We start from the raw sequence: 18754 nt of genomic DNA, 5'->3' as shown, positions 1-18754 counted from the left end.
CTATATTTTAGTGATGACATTATTGGTAGCCTTATTACTACTAATAGTAGCTATTTAATGTCATAACTGTTATTAACAGTTATATTGTAATCAGTGCTATGTGCTAAGCACTATGCTTGATGTTACATACAATATCTCCTTTAAAATTAAGTTCTAGTCTTCAAACCTAGCAATTTCATCTTGAATACTGTTAGAAAGGTCATACATCTTTAAAATACATGAAAGGTTTTCATTCTTTAGTCCTTCAACATTCCATTATTAAACAATGTCAACAAGTCTCAAAGATGGGAATTCCCTGGCAGTCCAGTGGTAAGGACTCGGCGCTTTCACTGCCCTGGTCCAATCCCTGGTCGGGCAACTAAGATCCTGCAAGCTTCACAGCGCAGCCAAATGTAAAATTTAAAAGTCTCAAAGTTAGCTTGAAATAACGGAACATTTTCTAAATTACACAATGATGAATCCAATCTTAAATCCACAAAATCAAATATCTTTTCTACTTCAACCACAGAAAGTATACATTACCTCCAACTAATGAAATTCAGGGGTCATTTTTTTTTCTGCTCCCTTTTGCTTTTTAAAGGCCAAACATTTTGTAAATATTTAGTAGATGTTTAGCTCTGAAGTAATAAAACTGATTTTTTTTTAACTCAACTAGAATATATGTATCCAAGTGCAAACTGTCCTTTATTCCCCGGAAAGTTGCGTGTTTCTTCAAAAGATATCAACAATGCCAGACACATTTTTGAAACACTTTGGAGACTCTTCAGAGATAAATGCTTTACCAATCACTTATCTACAATCATCTGTTTCCGTACACCTTAAATTTTGAAGATAAAATATGAGGATTTAGTCTCTATACACTTATAACTCCTCACTCCCACCCCAAGATAAACACTACACTTAACTGCAATAATCCCAAACAATTAATACACTGATTAAAAGTGTAACTACATTAATAAAAGTATAACTTAAGGAAAGTTCAAATTCTTGACAACATTAACATGTGTATCATTCAGTGAGTTCCATACTCTGACTTCTCCTTAATTTTTATAGACTTCATTTAATCCTCACAAAACCCAAAGAAAAAGTACTATTATCACCTCCATTTTATAAGTGAGTATACCGAGACTTAGAAAAGTTAAGTAACTTACCTACCATTGCATTGCAGGAAATGGCAAAGCTAAGGTTAGAACCATGGTCTACCTGACTCTAAAGTTCTGGCTCTTGTTTCCCTAGTAATTATCACTTTTTTAATAGTATGATAGATATAATTTGATATTGTATTAAATTATTTATTAAATTGTATAACTGATATTTATTAAATTGTATGATTGATAAATTGTATAATTGATTTATTAAATTGTATAATTGATAGTGTATTTACTTTACAAAACTATGAAAATTTATGAGGGTTTAATTAATTAGTGGCACTAGAATGAGCTGAAATCCAACTCAGAAAACAGATGCTCTACAATGGATAGAAGACTTTTTATAATTAAATGAAAGTCTTGTTTTTCAACTCTATCAAACCATTTCCTCTCAGGTTTGGCTCTCTGCCCAAAAGTACTCTAAAATTATTATTTCCTGGCAAAGAGCTTTAAAGAAAAAATTGAGATTTTTCTCCTTCCTTCACCCTTGGAGTCTTTCATACTTTTTTCCCAAGAATTTTTTCACTTAGCCTCAACTGGAAAGTGACCTGATTCCTTTTAATTTCTTGTAACAAACCTATATGAAGTTAACAAACACTGAGATATACTCCCCAGCCCTAAAGACGTGTTAATGCATTTACTTTCTTAATAACTCATTTTTCAAAAAACACAAATCCAGAAAATACAGACAGTGTAAACAGCGCATCTGAAACAGCTCCAACATATTCACATCCTACTAAAATAAAAGTTAAAAATAACTGTATAAGAAAGAGACAGACCTGTCTCATAACTTTTAATCCAGTTCATTATAAAGATTTTTAAATACTCAACAACCATACCTAGATTTGAGAACTTAAAAAGGGAACAGAATCTTTAACTGATTAAAAATAAAAGAGGAGACGTCTACATGAAACTTACAAGGTCTACTCATGAACCTACTGTATAAAAAATTCCACTATGATTTGTGCTAAAGAGACTACCTACACTTAAAAACTGGATTTACTCATATGTCTTCTTCCTCATTTATTTCCCTACATTCGAAATTTTGAAAATAAAATATGAGGATTGAGTCTCTATACACTCTCAACTCCTCACTCCATCCCTAGAACAATACTAGAATTAATTGCAATAACCCCAAACATCAACACATTAATTAAAGGTATAACCACTTTAATAAAAGTGTAACTTCAAGGAAAGTTTAAACTAACAGTATTAACATCTGTATCATTCAATGAGTTCTGTACTCCGACTTCTGCATAATTTTTACAGGCTTTCATGAATAGAAGTGTGGGGCAGCTTGTGGAGACAGTGGCTGCTTTCAGCTGTTTTCAGAGATGGACGGTATTTTGCTTGATTTCTCAGCGCAGTTTGATTAAGTACCCAGCAACAGCACGTAGGAAGCCACTTCTCAGTATTTTTCTGAGGTTCTTTGTAAATAAATTAAGGGGAAAAGACTGTGAAATAGTTCATGATTTTGGTGCTTTGTGAAAATAATTTTTGCTTTTTGTAAACTGGGATTATTTGCACCTGTTTGGGTTTTTTTAAGAAATAAAAATAAAATTTTTGAATTCCAGCTTTGTCTAATAGAAAAAAATTCAATCGTTATATGAAAGATAAATAGCTTAAATACTTCACCCACAGAACTTAAAAATAAAGTACTACAAATATAATGTTATTGTATTTGTACAGGAATACAAATACACCTCTGAAACACCAGTTCAGTTTGGTAATACCATGAGTCCTCAAAATCTAAGTAATGCTCCAAAACGACAGAAATTTGTTTTAACTTGGGAATTTTGTGGGATTTTTAGGGTAAAATCCTGTTCCTTTTTGATGCAAAAAATTGGTTATTTTCATATTAAATTTTAGAAATTTAGCAAAGTTTGAATAATTTTTCTCTCCTTCACTGCACAATAATGTTCTTAGTCAAAAGATGATTTCAAGATGTACTATGAACCCAGAAGAGAAAAAGGTCTTTGGTAAGCAAAAATTGATACAAAGAGCATGTGCTTTACTTTGGCAAAGGGAGAGCTACTGTTAGGTCAGATCATTATTTCTAAGATAAGCAGCAGTTTAGAGAGGAGCATAGCAATGAGAAACGACGGGTGACAGTAAAACACAAGACTGGATTCAGGGGGGAAAAACCCAGCTATATGCAGCAACAAAGCTTCTAACACACCAAAATAGCACACTTGACTATTTCTATAAACTAAGACTATGAACAGTTCCATTAACTTCTTAATGGGTTTTTATAAACTAAAATTCATTTTAAATTAATATTAAGTAATCAAGAAAGCAAATGATCAGTCTCAGAAGACTGGGTCAAGTGTCCTCCCTCTGAAATGAATTTCCATCAAAGGTGGTTGTTTTAAAAGTGTTTTTAAAATATTTTAAGAGTATAATGCTTGAAGTGGTTGATTTCATTTATTTGGAAAATCCATTATGTGGTACACCACACTTCCCAATGATGCTGAATATCTTTAAAGTTATCACCATATCACTATTTTGGGAGACTGTTTCACATCACATGACTGCTTTATGAATATTAATTAAAGCTGACTAATCGAGTGCTGAAAGTCTGTATATAAAGGAGTGGGGTGATCCCATTTTCTTATCTTGGCCTGGTACTTGAATTCTCTTCTATTAGAAAAAAAAAGAAAAAAAGACCTGGGAAGTATACAACAAGACTCAAGTGCATTGAAGGAAAACTCAATCTACAAGGAAAAGAAAATTATCAAAATACTTTCTTCTCAAGAGTTAACTAGTACATATATTTTTAATTTCCACTGGAATTTTTATGAAATTCCATTGCTTAATTTCATCTTTTTTTTTTATAATTCTTAGGAATTAAGTAAACTATAAATTTTATTCAGAGCAATCGCTACTCTCCAATCTCTCTCTATGATCCAGATCTCACTAATTATTAAAAATGTTTGAATAGATATTATCATTGGAAAATGTTTACTGGCTGCTATTTGACTGCACTGACAGACTAATTCACATATCAACTTATAAGTGCAACCTAATGTCTTTTAATACAATAATTATACCAAAACTAATTCTTTATAAAGTTATACGACACAGTGGCAAGTGTAATTTACCAACTATGTCACTGAGACAAATATCTCCTTTTACTTATTCAAAAGCTCAATAAAACTTAACAAGAGGGGCTAATATCAAACCTAAAAGGGAGTAACATATCTTGGATGCGCTTCATTTTCAATTCATTAGCCAGGGCTGGATTTATAAAGCAGCCTCAAGATGCCCTTGAATTTTGTTTGTTTGTACAGATACACTTTTATGTATGCAAGACAAGGCAAGCTAAAAGGTCTACCTTAAAAGTAAGGCCTGAAATCTGATCAGATCACTAGTACTGTTATCTGTCTTGGATTCTTTTATTTTCTCTTTTTCATTTAAGAAAAGAAGAAACTAGGTCACCTGAAACATTTAGAGGTCGGAAAGAAGTGAGGCTGGTTATTAGGATAACAGTGGGTCAAATGGTAACCAGTGTAAGATAGGGAGAACACAAAACTAAAAGTCCACTCTAAATAGTCTCTACCACAGAATTTGTCTATATATGTCCAATTTCTGACTCAAACTTAGAAGCATAAATGTATGGTAGAGATATTATCCAGGGAAAGAAGTGCAAAACTGCCGGTGCCATCACATTTTTTGATAGATTAGCCCATAGTTTGAAAGAATGAGTCAGTTTTCCTATCTGTAAATAAAACACTATTTTATTTTATTTATTTATTTTTAACATCTTTATTGGGGTATAACTGCTTTACAATGTGTGTTCTTTTCTGCCCCATAACAAAGTGAATCAGTTATACATATACGTATGTTCCCATATCTCTTCCCTCTTGCGTCTCCCTCCCTCCCACCCCTCCAGGTGGTCACAAAGCACCAAGCCGATATCCCTGTGCCATGCGGTTGCTTCCCACTCGCTATCTACCTTATGTTTGTTAGTGTGTATATGTCCATGACTCTCTCTCGTCCTGTCACAGCTCACCCTTCCCCCTCCCCATATCCTCAAGTCCGTTCTCCAGTAGGTCTGTGTCTTTATTCCTGTCTTACCCCTAGGTTCTTCATGACATTTTTTTTTCTTCTTAAATTTCATATATATGTGTTAGCATACAGTATTTGTCTTTTTCTTTCTGACTTACTTCACTCTGTATGACAGACTCTAGGTGTATCCACCTCATTACAAATAGCTCAATTTCGTTTCTTTTTATGGCTGAGTAATATTCCATTGTATATATGTGCCACATCTTCTTTATCCATTCATCTGATGATGGGCACTTAGGTTGTTTCCATCTCCAGGCTATTGTAAATAGAGCTGCAATGAACATTTTGGTACATGACTCTTTTTGAATTTTGGTTTTCTCAGGGTATATGCCCAGTAGTGGGATTGCTGGGTCATATGGTAGTTCTATTTGTAGTTTTTTAAGGAACCTCCATACTGTTCTCCATAGTGGCTGAACCAATGCACATTCCCACCAGCAGTGCAAGAGTGTTCCCTTTTCTCCACACCCTCTCCAGCATTTATTGTTTCTAGATTTTTTGATGATGGTCATTCTGACTGGTGTGAAATGATATCTCATTGTAGTTTTGATTTGCAATTCTCTAATGATTAATGATGTTGAGCATTCTTTCATGTGTTTGTTGGCAGTCTATATATCTTATTTGGAGAAATGTCTATTTAGGTTTTCTGCCCATTTTTGGATTGGGTTGTTTGTTTTTTTGTTATTGAGCTGCATGAGCTGCTTGTAAATTTTGGAGATTAATCCTTTGTCAGTTGTTTCATTTGCAAATATTTTCTCCCATTCTGAGGGTTGTCTTTTGGTCTTGTTTATGGTTTCCTTTGCTGTGCAAAAGCTTTGAAGTTTCATTAGGTCCCATTTGTTTATTTTTGTTTTTATTTCCATTACTCTAGGAGGTGGGTCAGAAAGGATCTTGCTGTGATTTATGTCATAGAGTGTTTTGCCTATGTTTTCCTCTAAGAGTTTGATAGTTTCTGGCCTTACATTTAGGTCTTTAATCCATTTTGAGCTTATTTTTGTGTATGGTGTTAGGGAGTGATCTAATCTCATACTTTTACATGTACCTGTCCAGTTTTCCCAGCACCACTTATTGAAGAGGCTGTCCTTTCTCCACTGTACATTCCTGCCTCCTTTATCAAAGATAATGTGTCCATATGTGCGTGGGTTTATCTCTGGGCTTTCTATCCTGTTCCATTGATCTATCTTTCTGTTTTTGTGCCAGGACCATACTGTCTTGATTACTGTAGCTTTGTAGTATAGTCTGAAGTCAGGGAGCCTGATTCCTCCAGCTCCTTTTCTCGTTCTCAAGATTGCTTTGGCTATTCGGGGTCTTTTGTGTTTCCATACAAATTGTGAAATTTTTTTTCTACTTCTGTGAAAAATGCCAGTGGTAGTTTGATAGGGATTGCATTGAATCTATAGATTGCTTTGGGTAGTAGAGTCATTTTCACAATGTTGATTCTTCCAATCCAAGAACATGGTATATCTCTCCATCTATTTGTATCATCTTTAATTTCTTTCATCAGTGTCTTATAATTTTCTGCATACAGGTCTTTTGTCTCCTTAGGTAGGTTTATTCCTAGATATTTTATTCTTTTTGTTGCAGTGGTAAATGGGAGTGTCTTCTTGATTTCCATTTCAGATTTTTCATCATTAGTATATAGGAATGCCAGAGATTTCTGTGCATTAATTTTGTATCCTGTTACTTTACCAAATTCATTGATTAGCTCTAGTAGTTTTCTGGTAGCATCTTTAGGATTTTCTATGTATAAAAACACTATTTTAAAATAACATCATATTAGTGCCCAGGTTGAGGTCTTGAAATACCATCTCTCACTAAAAGTAGGGCTTACTGGAAAAGGCTGATTCCAGATCTGGGACAGAAGACGGTCAAGATGAGCCCTGAATTTCTTATCACAGCATGGAGCAAAGAAGCTGTCAAAAGACCGCCCAGGTCATGTTGTCTCCTGAAGGGATTCTCACTGATCAAAGATGGGACACTTTGAGCTTCAGCAAAAGTAACTGCAATGGATTAAATCCATCAAATATGTTTACATCCATCAGCTCATAATGGCATTTTAAAAAAGAGAAAAAAAAATAATTGGTCCCCTTTGGAGGAAAACAGGGAACTGATTATCTTAAAAACAGGTAAATAAAGGGAAAGAATCAAGCATTTATCCCGTCTTTCCTTTACAAACTATACCACTGGGTAACCAAACAGAGGATGAGAAAAGTGACTCTTTATAAAACCATTCCAACTAATAAATGAAAACATAATGGTGTATTTAGAATTTCACCATTTTGCAACATCCAACAAATTAACAGAAATAAGCATGAACCATCAACAGCTGCTAACATCACAAAAAAGAGAGGCAACCAGACATTGTCTCATATAGTCTTGCCAAACACCACCTATAACAATGCCTAAGGGACTGACTTGAGCCTGATCCAGTCTCTGGATCCAGCTGCCCATTTGCAGGAAATATGGAAGACAAAGGAACATGCTGAACTGCGCTTTGAGCAAGCAATCAGCAAAATCCAGGCTGTGGAAAACTACAATTCAAACAGCCTGGGTCTTCAACAGGAAAAGGAAAAGAAAAAAGATGGAGGACCAACCTAAAGATTAAAAACGACAACTCATATAAATACTATTTTTTAATCGGCAAGACTAACCTACAGTGTCTAGCAATGTACATTTAAGTTATTACTATAGAAGTCAGGATAATGGTTACATGTGGAAAGAGGTGGCTGTGATTGCAATGGAGCACTCAGAAGGGGCTTCCTGAGAGGGTGGCAAAATTCTATTTCTTAACCTGATTGGTGATTATAAAGGTGTCTGACTTACAGTAATTCATCAAACCACACATTTGTTTTTTACTGATGTTTTATTTTGCAATAAAAAGATTTTTCTTAAATAACAGGTCACCCAAACAATTCAACACCTAACAAAGGCTTAATCTGTTTCCCATTCTCTAGTCTAATGAGGTGAAAACAAGAGGTTGAAAAAGGAAGTCAGTGCCCATCATTTCCTCCCTACCCACTTCCACTTCTAAGGGAACCACCTAGTATCACATTTTGGGTGGAATAGATTCACATTCCTGAGAATGTGGAATTCTAAGAAAGAGATTATAGATACCTAACCTGTTCCTCTCCCAGCCTTTCCCCATCCCCCAAGCTGCTCAAACCCAAAACCTAGGAGCCAGAATTGATTCCTTCTTCCTCATTCCCCATATCTAATTTATCAGTAAGTCTTTCATTTCCAACTCCAAAACATAACTGAAATCTGTCCACTTCTCTCCATCTCCACTGACTTCACCATCTCTAACCAAGTGCAACAGACTCATTTGTTTGCCTGCTTTTATTCATAACCCTCTACAATTTATTCTACCCAAAGCAACAAGAATGATCTTTTAAAAATATAAACTGCTTAAAATTCCACTTAAAACTCTTTAATGACAGCCCACTATACTGACTTAAATCCAAATTCCTTTCCATGGCCTGAATCATTGAATCCCTGCCCATCTCTCTGACCTCATCTCCAACCACTTTCTCCCATTCTACAACCCAGCCACGGTGGCCTTATTTCAACTCCTCCCACACACTAAACTCTTTCCCACCTCCAGGTCTTCTCACAGCTTTTCCCTCTTCCTGGAATACTCTTTCCGGCTACTCACACGGAATACTTCTCAACCTCACGTTCACAGCTTAAGTACCTTCTTAGGAAGCAGGTTCCACCATTTTTCTCTATCAATACATACTACTTCTACCCTTCATAGCTCAAGCTCCAACTGGAGTGTATGTTCTATGAGGGCAAAGATTTCATCTGTTTCATTCAACGATGTACCCAGCATCTGACATTTGAAAGGTAGTTAACAATTACTGAATATATGAATAAATGAACAAAGTAATGAACTCAAGGATGACAGTCAATTGCTGCCATGAGCAATAATCAATGAGTAAAAGAAGTCAGTTTTTAGAAAGAAACAGGAGAATGGGGTAACCCAGCAAACGGGAAAAATAATGCGGCTCCAGAGAGAAAGAGTCAAGGAAATTAACTGCCTATTCTCTTTAATTTATGCTTGCTTCAAATATGTAAAAAGCTCACCTAAATTTCAAAAATAATTTTAATTTGCATTCCTTTCCAATTACAGAACTCTAGGTCCCATGATTTCAGAAAACCAAAAATTCTAAAAATGAAAAAATGATCTGCAACCTAAAAAGTCCATCGACAGATGAATGGATAAAGAAGATGTAGTATATATACACACACAATGGAATATTACTCAGCCATAAAAAGAATGAAATAATGCCATTTTTAGCAACATGAATGGATCTAGAAATTATAGTATTAAGTGAAGTAAGTCAGGTGAAGACAAATATCATATGGTATCACTTATACGTGGAATCTAAAGAAATGATACAAATGAACTTATTTACAAAACAGAAGTGGACTCACACATAGAAAACAAACTTAAGGTTACCAAAGGGGATGGGGGGGCATAAATTAGGAGTTTGGGATTAATATATACACACTACTGTATGTAAAATAGGTAAACAACAAGGACCTACTGTACAGCACAGAGAACTATACTCAATATCTTGTAATAACCTATAATGGAAAAGAATATGAAAAAGAATATATATGTGTGTGTGCATATAACTGAATCACTTTGCTGTACACTCGAAACTAACATAATATTGTAAATTAACTATACTTCAATTTTTTTTTAAAGTAGGGATATAGAAAGCAATTGCTAAGGCAAAAAACAAAAGATGATCTAGATAGAGAATAACATTCTATATTTTGAATACATGACAGAAACTACTCATCCTTAGAATCACATATGCTCAACGATTTCCCCAATTTTATAAGTGTATCAAGATACTAATATTTATATCAACATATCTGAAAAATTTACTCTATTTTACCTCCTTACTAAGATGTCTGGTATTATATAAAATCTATAGACTAATTCAGAACCCACATATAGTACTACCACATGTACACCTATATTAATTATCATTAATGCTAAGAGCTTCCTGTTAATTCTCATTTTGCTACAAAGTCATTTTTAAAGATATATCCTTTGATGTACTATTAAGAAGTTCAACGTAATCTGCACCTTAATATCATGGCATGCAAGCAATGGACTTATTTTTAATTTTTATACATGTCTGTTTACATATTTGTTACTTCATTTATTCAACTTGAGACTGTGTAGAAAAAACAATTGTAATAAGACATTTCAAATATAGAATCTTTGTTCTACAATATGAGCTAAAATACTTCTTGAACTTAGAGTAACCCTAACATATGAGGCAACTCAAATAAAATCACAACAAAAAAGCAGCTTGGGACAAATAAAAAAGAAAATTTCTTATCAGGTAGTATCAATTTTCACTTTAGAAGAAAAAATCTAAAGACCTCTGGTAGATAGAGAGGGTGGAGCTGTTAGGGAATCAGAAGTTGATGTCATCGTAATTACAGTGGGATATTTCCAGTGCACAGGGTCATTCTACACCAGAAAGCAAAAGAGCCTTTGCCTCAAAGAAACCTTCATGTATTATATTTGCCTTTATAAACTCTGTCAGACACCATGGATAATCATTTTCCATTTTCCCATACCTTAATTGGGACATATAGAAAGTGTTCAAAATACAGTTGTTTTTAAATAATGGTTTCCTCTCTCCCCTTCCCCTCTTCCCTTTTTAGAATCTTAAAAGAATATCTCTATTGTATGTATAGCTTGTTACAATTATACCACTCCGGATTCCCTTGGTAATACCACCATCAGGAATGGTGCTGGAAATGGAATCCATTTCCTCACTGTCACAACTACACAGACCAACAATGTTTTCCAGACTGCAGATCACAGCTGATTAGTAGGTCGTGAAAATAACTTGGTGGGTCATGACCAGCAATTTTTCAATGAACTACAACAGAACAGAAAATAGAAAAGTACCAGAGAACATCACACATAGTTCATTCCATGAAACTTCTGTTTTTGGGTCTCATCATCAATATTAAAAAAAAAAAAAAAAAAGAGACAGTGAAAGCCATCATATATGATGGCCTGAAGTGACAGTACCCCTAGTTCTACAGAGACCTCCTTGAAACTAGAAAAACTAAATTCTAAGCACTTTTCCTCCCTTATAACCAAACAAGAAGTGCTCAATTTAAACCCATTATTTTTAAAGCTTTACTAATACACATTTCTGGAATGACCACTGGAATTTTCTGGGATTACTTCAGAAAAACAAACTTCAACCTAGCTGTGTTTAACACACATTTACCTTTTTCTTTATGTTTCTAAGAAATTCTTCTGTACCAATACATGCTATATCTCAGTCCCTTAAAGAACAATGGATAAGTTAATCATTGCCTAGAGTTGACTAAAGACTGAGTTTATCTCCTGTCTTAATGTACAACTGAAGTCTGCTCACCAGGAACTGCTCCAGATGCTGTCATACTCCCTCTCTCTAGGAAGGAAGAGCCAGTTGATTTTTCCCATCTACAGGGCCTAAATCAATTCTAATGGAGTTGGTGCCACCCCAAATTAACCAAGAAAAGCCAAAGGGAGGACAGATGTGCTTTAGGGACCAAGTCATTAATGCAAAGAGATGCTCCTGTTCGCTGGATTCTTCTCTCACTGATTACTTAGAACACCTCCTCCATTTGCCTGCCACTGAAGTTGGAAGCTTCCCCCAGGGCCAACCCACTGAGGCCGCTGCTTTTGTTTAAGAGTTCTAAGAATCCATCTTCTCAAGGTCAACTGGAGCTCTCCACTTAGTGAATCTCTCTGATAATAAACACACAAGAATTTTACTTTCTAACGTTCCAAGGACACTGAATTAGGCATACAGACATAAACTGAAGCCCATTATTTTCTCACTGCAATATCTTCATGATTTTCCTGACACCCTACTATCTACTTATCTGGTTTGTTGCTTTGTCCCACCCAACTCAATTCCTGAGAGTTTTCCCTGTTGTCTTTTTACCTCTGTTCCTAATTTCCAGCCTAATGTCAGAGCCACTGATGCTACAGACTGATGTGGGCTCTTCACGCTGAGGAACATATGAATACCTTCTACTTTACCCTTCTATATCTTTGTCACTTTACCTTGGATTTTTCATTCCATAATCTATCTTTTTTTTTTTTTTTTTTTTTTTTTTTTTTTTTTTTTTTGCGGCACGCGGGCCTCTCATTGTTGTGGCCTCTCCCGTTGCGGAGCACAGGCTCCAGACACGCAGGCCCAGCGGCCACGGCTCACGGGCCCAGCCGCTCCGCGGCATGCGGGATCCTCCCAGACCGGGGCACAAACCCATGTGCCCTGCATCGGCAGGCGGACCCTCAACCACTGCGCCACCAGGGAAGCCCCATAATCTATCTTTTGACTGATAATCCATTCATTCATAGCAAAACTTTGCCTTATAAAATGATTGCTTTCTTACCTTCACTCTTCATTTGTGTGAATGCACTTTGTAATCCTAACATGTTGACTTCGATCTTAACTTCACTTTCTCCAAACTAACCACCTCTTAACACTATTAAAAAAAAACTGCCACAGAATCCAACTATAGCTTAAATCATAGAACTCTCAAAGGAACCCTCCTACACTGTTGGTGGGAATGTAAATTGGTACAGCCACTATGGAGAACAGTATGGGAGTTCCTTCAAAAACTAAAAACAGGGCTTCCACGGTGGCACAGTGGTTGAGAATCCACCTGCCGATGCAGGGGACATGGGTTCAAGCCCTGGTCCGGGAAGATCCCACATGCCACGGAGCAACTAAGCCCGTGCGTCACAACTACTGAGCCTGCGCGCTCTAGGGCCCGTGCTCCACAACAAGAGAAGCCACTGCAATGAGAAGCACGTGCACCGCAACAAAGAGTAGCCCCCACTCGCCGCCACTAGAGAAAACCTGTGTGCAGCAACAAGGACCCAATGCAGCCAAAAATAAATAATTAAATAAAATTTTTTTAAAAAAACAGAAAGCTAAACTCATAGCTACCATATGGCCCTGCAATCCCACTCCTGGGCATATATCTGGAGAAAAACATGGTCCAAAAGGATACATGCGCCCCAAAGTTCATTGCAGCACTGTTTACAATAGCCAAGACATAGAAGCAACCTAAATGTCCATCAACAGAGGAATGGATAAAGAAGATATGGTACATATATACAATGGAATATTACTCGGCCATTAAAAAGAATGCAATAATGCCATTTGCAGCAACATGGATGGACCTAGAGATTGTCATACTGAGTGAAGTCAGACAGAAAGAGAAATATCATATGATACCCCTTATATGCAGAATCTAAAAAGAAATGATACAAATGAACTTATTTACAAAACAGAAACAGACTCACAGACTTAGAGAACGAACTTATGGTTACCAGGGGGGAAGGATGGGAGGAAGGGATAGTCAGGGAGTATGGGATCAACATGTACACACTGCTATATTTAAAATGGATAACCAAAAAGGACCTACTGTAGAGCACAGGGAACTCTGCTCAATGTTATGTGGCAGCCTGGATGGGAGGGGAGTTTGGGGGAGAATGGATACATGTATATATATGGCTGAGTCGCTTTGCTGTGCACCTGAAACTATCACAACATTGTTAATTGACTATACTCCAATATAAAATAAAAAGTTTAAAAAATAAATAAATAAAATTTAAGAAGAACTCTCCTTATCTTGAGAGTAAATATGCTTCAGTAGCTTACTCTCTTATTATCCTTCCAGTGTTTTCACTGTTCCAAACCAACTTGTCCTCTAAGTAAACCTCTATTAATAGATTTTAAATAACAATTAATCCTATAACCTAACGGAAACAAAGCCTATCTGGTAAAATATATCTCACGAACAATGATTTTCTTTACTCGCTTTGACTAGTACTGTATATAACTACCCTCCCTCCAGCAGCCAGCGCTCTCATGCTGCCCACCTGACTATCACAGAGAACCACCTCCCCTTCTATGAATGTTCTACTTGGAGAAGACCCCATGTTTGGTCACCTCCCTTTCTACCTATCAAAACTTACCTATTCTGTGGTCATTTTGCTGTCACCTAGTACTACCCCTACAAAGAAATCTGATAAACTCAAAGTACCAAAATGCTAATAATTAATAACCATTTAATGGATTTCCCTTCCCAGAATGACTTCATTTTAATAAGGATTTCTGAAGACCTCTGTGACAAACAATTAAGGAAATCTGGGGAATCGAAAAGCCATTCTGATCCTCAAGTTAGTGACATAGCTGACCACATCTACTGCCTATGTTTAACACGAGCCTTGTTGAGGACACCAAATCAATAATGCGAGGATAAGAGGGAACTTACAGATCATCTAATCACTAGATTCTCAGATCTGGTTGCACAGCTGGAATCTCCAACTCCCAGAGGAGAAGAATGATACCCAAAGAAGCAAATTTCAAAGTCAGTGACAAAGCTGGGCCTAACACCCAGGCCTAATGCTATGTCAGATATATATGAACGACAGGCTAAAAGTATAAAGCCATGTATGGGAATGACACACACCCAATTCAGAACAGTGACAACCCTTTGGGGGATGGGGAGGGAATGCAATTGAGAAGAGATATACTTCAGGGGCTTCAACTATATTGGGAATATTTTAAGCTGGGTAGTGATATGTAAGTATTTACTAAATTTGTCCCCATTATCTTTTGGGTGTCTAAAATTTTGTAATTAAAAAAAGAACAATTTGAAGATGGATACTCAAATGGATATCATATTAGGAATAAAAAGAAATATCTTAGGCTAGGAAGTACTCAAATAAGATACTGCATAAAACAGGCCTTGAATAAAACATAGATTACTAGCAAAAAAATAACACAAATTTTCTAAAGGAAAAGCATGAAAAAAGGCAAAGCTGAGAGTACCCACAGCCTATAACCTAAATAAAGAACAATAGGGAAACTTTGGAAGGACAGATTCAGCTTGGATAAGTAACAAAAGGCTGGGGGTTAAGGTTGAGATCAAGTGATAGGGGCCTTGGGTACTAAGTCAACTAAAAAAATCAATCCAAAAAAAAGGAGTAGCATGACTGAAGTGATGTTTTAGCAAAAAAATCAGAAGCCATGTGCAGGATGAACTAAAGCAGTGTTCTATGGATCATTAGGAGGTTCTGTAGGACACCAAAAGGGGAATAGAAGGAGGTAAGGCGCTGGCAACTAGGTTCTGGCGCCCTGCCCCTACTCCAAAGAGAGCCCTTCTGCTGTTAAAATGTTTCTGCTGTTAAAATTTTTTGATAATCACTGGACCACAATGCCCAAGTGGAAGGCACTGCTATAAATCAACTGTGAGGGTCTTAAAACCCTGGAATGAGATAGTAGTATTGGGAACGAAAGGGTGGGGGGGAATGAATCCACAGACTTTTTGATGGAAAATTTGATAGGATCTAATGTTAAACTAAATAGGATAATGAAAGAATGGCTCTACACGAAGAAAAAACAAAAATACTAACTGAGAAGCAGCTATTGGTCATACAGACTTGAGCATCAGCAACATATATGTGACCATGTAAAAATGTATGGGCCCTAAGGAAGAGCTACTCACAGCAGAAAAGCAAGGTGGCCTTCTTACACAGATTAAAAATAGAACAAAGGGGACCAGAAGATTATAGAAAGAGGTGACCATGGAATGCTAAGAAAGCAAGCATAGTTTCAAAAAGAGGCATCACTGTACACAATGAGCGGGTGCACAGCCCTTGCAGCCAATCAGACCCAGGGTTCTGGCACCTCCTCCACCTGACCAACTTATTTAATCTCTCCAAGCTTCATTTAATGAGTCAAATATAAACTAACAACTAACATTATTGAACATATCATGAAGCACTGTGCTAAGTGCTTTACATCTGACCTCATTTACTCCAAAACACATTTTACAGATTAAGAAATTAAATTTAGAACTAGCATAGTAAATTGCAGAGCCAGGATTCCTATTTCTTGAGACAATAAAGTAAAAGAATGTATATATAAAATTCCTGGCAAATAGTAAGACCTCAAAAAATGGTAGCTATATTTCATTATTAGAGGGTAATGATTAAGAGGAGCAACACAAAAATTCACTGTCAGTTATCTCTGTCGTAGCCTTCCATGTGGCAAACCCCCCTAGTGACCTCATCTATAAAAACAGGATTAATGTCTGTAATCCAACCTACTCAGCAGGGTTGCTATAAGGATTAAATGATATTATGAAAAAGAAAATGCTATGAAAAAAATTTTAAGAGATACTCAAATATATGGGATTGTCACATATCTTTTGCTCTTTAGAAATGCCTTCCTGGATGAACATGTCTCTCTGAAGAGAGCTAAAAATAACTCTCTTAAATGTGCAACCACCACTTTGAAAGTATAAGTCACCATGGAACAGTGATATATACCACCCACCCCTCCCCCAACCCCTCCAGGTTCTCTAATGTCCCTGCAAGGCAGGGGTTCTCTTACGTCTATAGTGAAACTCTGATAACTCAGAATAGAGCTAATCAATACAGAGAACTTGTACTCCAATTCAGAGTTATTCAACTTGGCCTTATGGTACTATCTTGGAGGTGCCCCTTACAGTTCTTCCAAAACAAGATGGGGGAAACACTGATTCCAGTTTTCTTCTATAGTATTAAAACTGGGTGCCAAATCAATATTAGAATTGGGATATTTTAAAATGCCAGAAAAGAATCTATCAAGGGCTCTGACAGCAGGTGTCTTTTGGAAACCCCTCCACAACCCCCCTTTTTCACCTGAACAGATGGTTCCCATACCTCAAGGCTCACATGTCTAGTCACACAATTCACAACAGCTCACAAAGTTCCTACCTTTTTAATTATTACATGTTCCTGAATATACCACCTTTCATCTAAAGATCTCTAAGTATCAAAACACTCTTTACTCTTCACAACAGCACTATGGGAGAGAGATTAGTACCCTTAGTTTATAAATTAAAAATGAGAGACTGAAGTTAAATGTTTTATCCAGCATCAGTTGATTGATTCATTCTTAAGGAGAAAATGCACATTATGAATTTATAACAATGGACAGCCTTGATTCAGCTTCACACGATCATTTCAAATACCAGTTCAAAAGTATCTACTGTGTACTCGTACACTTCCAATATAACAAAGAATAAATATAAACTAACAGTAAATACCAAAGCATCACTATTTTTACATGCTAAAAGAAAACCAAACCAAAAAAATATATATATACTATATGGCAGAGGGGTTCTAATTTAAGATTCCTACTCTCTTGCATCCATAAATACTTTTGAACTTGCGGAGGAAGGCGAGAGGAACACCTGTCAGTGCAGCATATCCACACTAAGTTTTACAAGGCTGTGTAGCTATTAATATTTAATTCCTTGAACTGTAAATAAACAACCCGCTTTCTCAAAAAAAAAAAAAAAAGGCAATATTATGGGAAACATTTGACAGGAAAGCCTACGTGGTTGTAAGCAGCCCAATAATTTCCAAGTTTTACGTCTCCCAGTTCGTGAACTTGCCACGAGGGAAAACTCCACCCGCCCCAGGAGTCCGGCCGCCGGGCGCCCAGCGCTGCCCACCGACTCTCCACCCGCGCCAGGCCCGGCGGGCCGCGGGGGAAGCGAGGCTCGGCCTCCCCTCGGGCCCCCTCGCCCCACGGACAGATGCGGCTCGGCACTCGGACCCGCCTCGCGACCCCCGGCGCGCCCGGCTCAGGGCCCCACAGTCTGGGAGAGGTGTCTCAGTCCCCCCCGGGCCTAGCCGCCCCCGCCCCCCTCCTTCTCCCCACGCCCCGCGTTCGTTACCTCTTGGGCGCCGGCGGCTGCTCCATGGCGGCTGGGGCAGAAGGAGGTACCAGGTGGCCGGCGAAGGTCGGAGCGGGCAAAGAGCCGGGTCACCAGCCGACCGAGCCCGGGGAACCACAGAAGGAAACTCCAGGAACTCCAACCAACTTCCCCGTAACTCCGCAGCGGATCCCCCGCCCGCTGGCGAGTGCGGCGCCTCCCGGCCCGCCCCGCCCCTCGGCCGCCGGCCGCCGGCTGCGGGTGGGGAAGGGTGGGCGGAGCCATGCGCTGGAGAGAGTGACTGGTGGGCGGAGTCGAGGGCGGAGGGTGGGGCCGGTCCTAGTGCAGGGGAGAAAAGGAGCTGGGACTGGAAGGGCGAGAGGGTGAGGCCTAGTCAGGACCCAGAGCCTCTCTCTGCCGGCCTGGGGCACGTTGCTTTGAAGTGGCCCAAAGCTGCCGCTCCTCACTTGCCTTCACTGCTTTTGCCCCAGTCTGATTTGACTCATTTCTCTGGATTTCCCAAGGATACCTCCCAAACATCTTGAGCAGTCGTTTGAAGTACTACTAACTGCCCACGCTCCCCTCTCTAGTTCTCATTATAATTATTGGTTATGTCTTCCCCCAGCCATCCCCCAGTAATAGGGATACTTCTGGAAATTCTTGTTTGATTTGATTGTGGACAAACTCCTCACAATAATTAGGTCTAATTACAAAGAAAATAATTACTGCAGTGAGATCTCTCATGCACTAGATTCAGTGTGCTGTGGCCTTACCAGCTG

General features: G+C 37.8%; 1 protein-coding gene across 2 annotated transcripts in view; it reads right to left on the bottom strand.

Moving 5' to 3' along the window:
- STK3 (serine/threonine kinase 3) overlaps positions 1-18234 on the bottom strand; it is a 324808-nt gene extending 306574 nt beyond the window's left edge. The window contains exon 1 of one of the 2 annotated variants that reach the window (XM_089898863.1): positions 17997-18234. In XM_089898863.1, coding sequence (XP_089754989.1) covers positions 17997-18022 — 26 coding nt within the window. In that variant the 5' untranslated portion in view covers positions 18023-18234. The remainder of the gene's footprint in view (positions 1-17996) is intronic. The other variant, XM_022584720.2, reaches the window with a different exon arrangement.
- Positions 18235-18754: the final 520 nt, after the last annotated feature.

This window comes from Delphinapterus leucas, chromosome 17 (assembly GCF_059928025.1).
Source record: "Delphinapterus leucas isolate spDelLeu-1000000601 "Yukka" chromosome 17, BTC_Dleu_Yukka2, whole genome shotgun sequence".
In the NCBI taxonomy this organism is placed as follows: Eukaryota; Metazoa; Chordata; class Mammalia; order Artiodactyla; family Monodontidae; genus Delphinapterus; species Delphinapterus leucas.
The sequence above is the reverse complement of the archived record's forward strand: the minus strand, read 5'-3'. Positions and strand labels throughout refer to the sequence as shown.